Here is a 5,148-nt window from a genome sequence, read left to right on the forward strand (position 1 = left end):
CAAAAATCAGGCTTGAGCTGGCTTTAGGCAGGCTTTGCAGGGCAAAAGCCAGGCTAGAGCTGGCTTTAGGCAGGCTTTACAAGGCAAAAGCCAGGCATGAGCTGGCTTTAGCCAGGCTTTACAAGGAAAAATCCAGGCTTGAGATGGCTTTAGGCAGGCTTTTCAGGGTAAAAGCCAGGCTAGAGCTGGCTTTAGGCAGGATTTACAAGGCAAAAGCCAGGCTTTACAAGGCAAAATCTAGGCATGAGCTAGCTTTAGTTTGGCTTTGCAAGGCAAAATCCAGGAAAGAGTCCAATCCTGTGAAGCCATCATTCTGGGGTTATTCTCTTTGCTATCCTAACCCTAAGGTTAGGTGATTGAGATTTGTCTAGATTGATCAACCTCTTCCCTGCACTAGGCAGTTCAGAGAATGAATGAAACTCAGATGTACCTGCAAAAGAGAACACAATGATAGCTATAAAATCCGCCACTGAGTTGCCTTCTCTGAACACATGTTGAAAGATCACATTGAAGTTGTCCTTCATCTCTATAATTTTCTTCAAATCCTGTGCAATTACCCAAGGAGGATCCCATTCCCCTTCTATCGCCTTCTTCATCACCAATGAATCAGTGTCCAATATGAGAGGGTGGAGATCATGCTCCACACAATATTCCAACCCTTGAAGAATAGCCTTAGCTTCAGCCACCATATTAGTTGTCACTCCCAGGTCTACTGCCCTAGCATACACCACATCACCTTCATCATCCCTCACACAAAAGCCTAGAGAGCTAGGTCCAGGATTGCCCTTTGAAGTTCCATGAGTATTACATTTGTACCAACCATGAAAAGGAAGCCGCCATGTTACTCTTGTAGTGATCAAAATAGGTTTATACCCTTCAAAGTATTGAATCATGTCTGGCCATAACAATGGAATATAAGGGATCCAAGCATACCTCACCCTTGCCAGTTGATACAATGTCCTATTTATCTCATAGATCACCCTATTTGTGGACACTGAACCACCATGTTTTCTTGCATTTCTTCTCTTCTAAAGCTCCCAAGTGATTATAACTGGTACTGCTTGAAATAGTGGCTTTAATTTTGTACAACACTGAGCATACCACCAATGCCTTATAATCTGCTTCAATTGAATCAGTTGCACAGAAATTCCAGCAGCCCCCATGAACAAGTTTCATACTTTAGAGGCAGTAGGACTTGTGACAAATATATGCTCAATGGATTCCTCTTGGGGCTGCTGACAACACCAACACCTAGACATCACCATTTGCCTTTGCCTCCTCCACATGTCATCGGTGGCTATTTTCTGCCTCCACAATCTCCACAAGGAGAAGGATATCTTGAATGGCAAACCTTTAATCCACATTAACTTGAATTCCTGATTAGGATCAGCCCTATGCCTTAATATTTGCCAAGCACTGCTAACACTGAACTTGCCTGAAGGAGTTGGCATCCAGTATGGCCTATCCCAATATCCCTCCCTGCCTTCATACTGCACATTTAGCCTTATATGTTCTGCAATTTCCTCATTGAAAGTTTGATCTAGCAGCTGATCATCCCATGCTTCCCTTTACCGTAGTTCTGCCACCTCTTGAAGACCTTCATTGATTGGAAAGTCTTCAGGTAATACGTGATAAAGTGCACCCAATCCAGTCCAATTTTCATGCCAAATATTAGTTGTTCCACTCTTTAATTCCCATACGATCTCATCTTCTACTTCTTCCCTAGCATTCAGCATTTGTCTCCAAACATGAGACCCTCCCCTAAAATGCACCATTGTTGGTAGCTCCTTCTTGCAATACTTATTCCACATGAAATTAGACTACAAAGATTTTGTGGTCCTAAACCTCCACCATAGTTTAGCAAACAGTGCCCTTGAGACATCATTTAAGGACCTAAAACCTAGCCCCCTTCCTCTTTAGGAAGGCAAAGAATTTGCCATGAAGCTCAGTGTCTGCTTCTCCCTTATTCCTTTGTGCTCCAAAAGAACCTAGAAAAAGTCTTATGTAGATACCCCAGGATGCTGTTTGGTGGATCAAGGACTGATAACATGTGAACTGGCATACTTTGCAACACACTAGAGATGAGTGTTGCCTTTCCTCCAAATGAAAAGAATTTTCCTTTCCATGAATGCAATTTAGCCTTCACCTTCTTGATAAGATCCTCATAATAGTCCTTCCTCCTTCTAGTGTAAAAAATAGGACACCCTAGATATGTGAAGGGGAATTTACCTCTTGCAAATCATGTAATAGCTCCAACTGCCTGAAACAATCCATTAGCAACCTTTGAATGCATATAGTATGAACTCTTATCTTTGTTGATCATCTAACCTGATATCTTCTCATAGTTCCCCAACACTGCCAAAATCTTGCTCAAAGAGGGAGGATGAGCAAATGCAAAGATTATCGTATCATCAGCATATGCCAAGTGGTTTAAAGGATCAAACCACTTAGGCATTCCAAATCCCACAAATGACTTGTCTTCAAAGAGCTTATTCAAGTACCTGAAAAGTACCTCAGCTGACAAAATGAACAATGCTGGAGATAGGGGATCCCCTTGCTTCACACCCCTTGTCAACTTAAAGAACCCTGAGGACTGCCCATTCACCAATACTAAATACCAGTTATTTGATATCAAGTTCCACACCATGTTGATGAAGTGTTCAGAAAATCCCATCTTCCTTAGCACATGCAATAAGTACTTCCATGAAGCCTTATCATAGGCCTTAGCCATATCAAGCTTGATCACCACATTAGCTGGCTTTCCCCTTAACCTTATGTCAGTGACAATTTCTTGAGTCAATAAGATGTTCTCAAATATGCCCCTACCCTTTACAAATCCGGATTGATTAGGAGCTATTAGAGATGGCAAAAAACTCTCTAATCTGTCATGTAACACCCTAGACAAGACCTTGTTAATAAAGTTGCTCAAACTGATAGGTCTTAAGTCAGAGAAGGTCTCAACTCTAGGTTTCTTAGGCAGCAACACTAGATTGGTGTGAGTGATGGACTTAGGCAATGCAGCTCCTCCATAGAAGTGTAGCACCATGTTGTATATATGAGCACCAATAACATCCCAACATGTTTGATAAAACAAGCCAGTGAATCCATCAGGACCACTAGCACTCTCCCCACTAAGCTCAAAAACTGCTACCCTTACTTCTTCAATTGTTGGCAATCTGCTATGTTCCAAATTCTGATCCATACTGACCATTGAAGGTACATTATTGAGCAAGGAAAATTCAGAAGCATCACCTTCATTTGTGAACTGTTTTTGATAGAAGTCCACTGCAGCTATAGCCAATTGCTCCTGATCTTCAACCCATACCCCACTGGCACTTTTGATCCTCTTCAGTTGCAATTTCTTTCTTTTGCCATTGACATGATTGTGAAAGAAACTTGTATTCCTATCTCCTTCAGCAAACTAAATCATCCCAGCTTTTTGCTTCCAATACTGCTCCTCAGTACTCAAGTATTTCTTCAATTCAGATTGAGCCTTTTGAAGCACAATCCTATTCTCAGTTATAGGCTCTTCTTCAAACAACATCTCCTTCACCCTAACAATGTCCTCCAAAACATCCAATTGCATGAAGATATCACCAAATGTTTCCCTACTCCATTTTGAGAGTGCTGCCTTCACCCTCTTGATATTCTGCTTGAACATAAAAAACGGATCCCCTATGAAATCAACTTCCCAATTCTGCCTCACCACATTCGTAAATGTAGCATGCTTTGTCCAAAAGTTCAAGAATTTGAAAGGCTTGACAAAATTGGTTGTCTGCACCCCACATGTCATTAGCAATGGTGCAAGATCTGATCCAGTTCTGATTAGATGCTCAACTTCAATAGTTGGCAATATGTTCTGAAATGGCAAATTCACAAAAATTCTATCCAATCTCTTGAATATACACTCAGCATTGGATCTCCCATTCCACCATGTGAATGGATTTCCTTTGTACCCTTGCTAAAACAAACCACAAGAGTTTACACAAAATGCAAAATCCTCATATTCAGGGGGGTGTATTGGAAGCCCCCCTATTTTCTCATCTTCATGCAATATCACATTGAAATCCTCTCCTACCAACCATGGTAATTCCATATCACTTGCTAAGTAATACAAGTGATCCCACAAATCCAACCTCTCAATTGTTGAACATTTTGCATACACAAATGTCATCATCATGTGCTGCCCAGGTCATGGTGAAACACTCTCACAGTCACCTGTTGCTCGGTATCCTCCACTAATTCCCATTCCACCACTGCATCGAAGAACAACCATATTTGCCCCTTAATATTTTCATAAGCAGTCTCTATATTCAACCTCCTTTTATATCTATCAATGAGTCCCTTCTTTTGAAAAGGCTTCATCAATGCAACTACACAAAAATTATGCTTCCTATTCATGTTGATCACCCTAGGAAAGGCCTGTTGTGTATTCACAGACCTTATGTTCCATATTAATATTTTGATCATCATCATTTAGATAGAGAGGCTGCCCTCCTGGGCATTATTCTTGAAGGTTGTGGTGGATCTTTACTCAGATTCTTCTTAGTTTTCTTACCTCTTTTAGCACTAGCTGTGGGTGAAAAATCCCCTTCCCTAGTCACTTGTTTGAAGTTTTCTGCAGTTGATTCATCTTCTCCTTCATCCTCCATTGGATTTTGTCTCAATAAGTCTTCATCAATTGGTGTCACATTGTGTGTAACTAAATCATATAACTATTATAGAGGAGTCTTAATTGGAAAATTAAGATGTAGTTGCATAATTTGATCAGTGCCAGATTCCATAGGCACTTCCTCTATTTCCCCAGATTCTCTTGGAACAAATGCCCGCTCATCAGCCTGTTCATACTCCTTGAGTTGTAGCTCATAGACACTGCCTAGCCCAGGAGTTACTATAGCAGTCTGCTATGAAAGCACTGTTCTAGTGAGATCACCACACTTCCCATTGCATGAAATTTGGTCTGAACCCACTATATCATCCCTAATCTTCACATCAACATCTCCATCAAGTTTGTTCTCTGATGCATACGCCGGAACACCATCTACATAGGACAAAATCTCTCCAGTGGCTCTAAGGTTGGGGTTTACTGTAGCTGGCTCATCAGGTGAACCTGGCTTTAGGCCTGGCGTCGCCAGCCTAATGCCTGGG

General features: G+C 41.3%; 1 protein-coding gene across 1 annotated transcript; it reads right to left on the reverse strand.

Annotated features, from left to right (window-relative positions):
- Positions 1–1,963: 1,963 nt before the first annotated feature.
- Positions 1,964–4,652, reverse strand: LOC138904504 (uncharacterized). Its single transcript, XM_070193004.1, has 6 exons — positions 4,559–4,652; positions 4,219–4,373; positions 3,543–3,775; positions 2,747–3,365; positions 2,502–2,593; positions 1,964–2,183 (listed from the first exon to the last, which is right to left on the reverse strand). The coding sequence occupies exons 1-6, from the start codon at positions 4,650–4,652 to the stop codon at positions 1,964–1,966; spliced, it is 1,413 nt and encodes a 470-aa protein (XP_070049105.1).
- Positions 4,653–5,148: the final 496 nt, after the last annotated feature.

Source organism: Nicotiana tomentosiformis, chromosome 2 (genome assembly GCF_000390325.3).
Source record: "Nicotiana tomentosiformis chromosome 2, ASM39032v3, whole genome shotgun sequence".
Classification (NCBI taxonomy): Eukaryota; Viridiplantae; Streptophyta; class Magnoliopsida; order Solanales; family Solanaceae; genus Nicotiana; species Nicotiana tomentosiformis.

What these genes read in the sequence shown, in the direction of transcription:
- LOC138904504 (XM_070193004.1), bottom strand. Translation starts at nt 4,652, where the DNA reads ATGGAGGATGAAGGAGAAGATGAATCAACTGCAGAAAACTTCAAACAA. An exon ending in CACAGCTAGTGCTAAAAGAG is followed by an intron (nt 4,374 to 4,558) that starts GTAAGAAAACTA and finishes ATTTTTGTGTAG; the next exon opens with TTGCATTGATGAAGCCTTTT. An exon ending in GGGGAAAGCCAGCTAATGTG is followed by an intron (nt 2,594 to 2,746) that starts GTGATCAAGCTT and finishes GTGAATGGGCAG; the next exon opens with TCCTCAGGGTTCTTTAAGTT.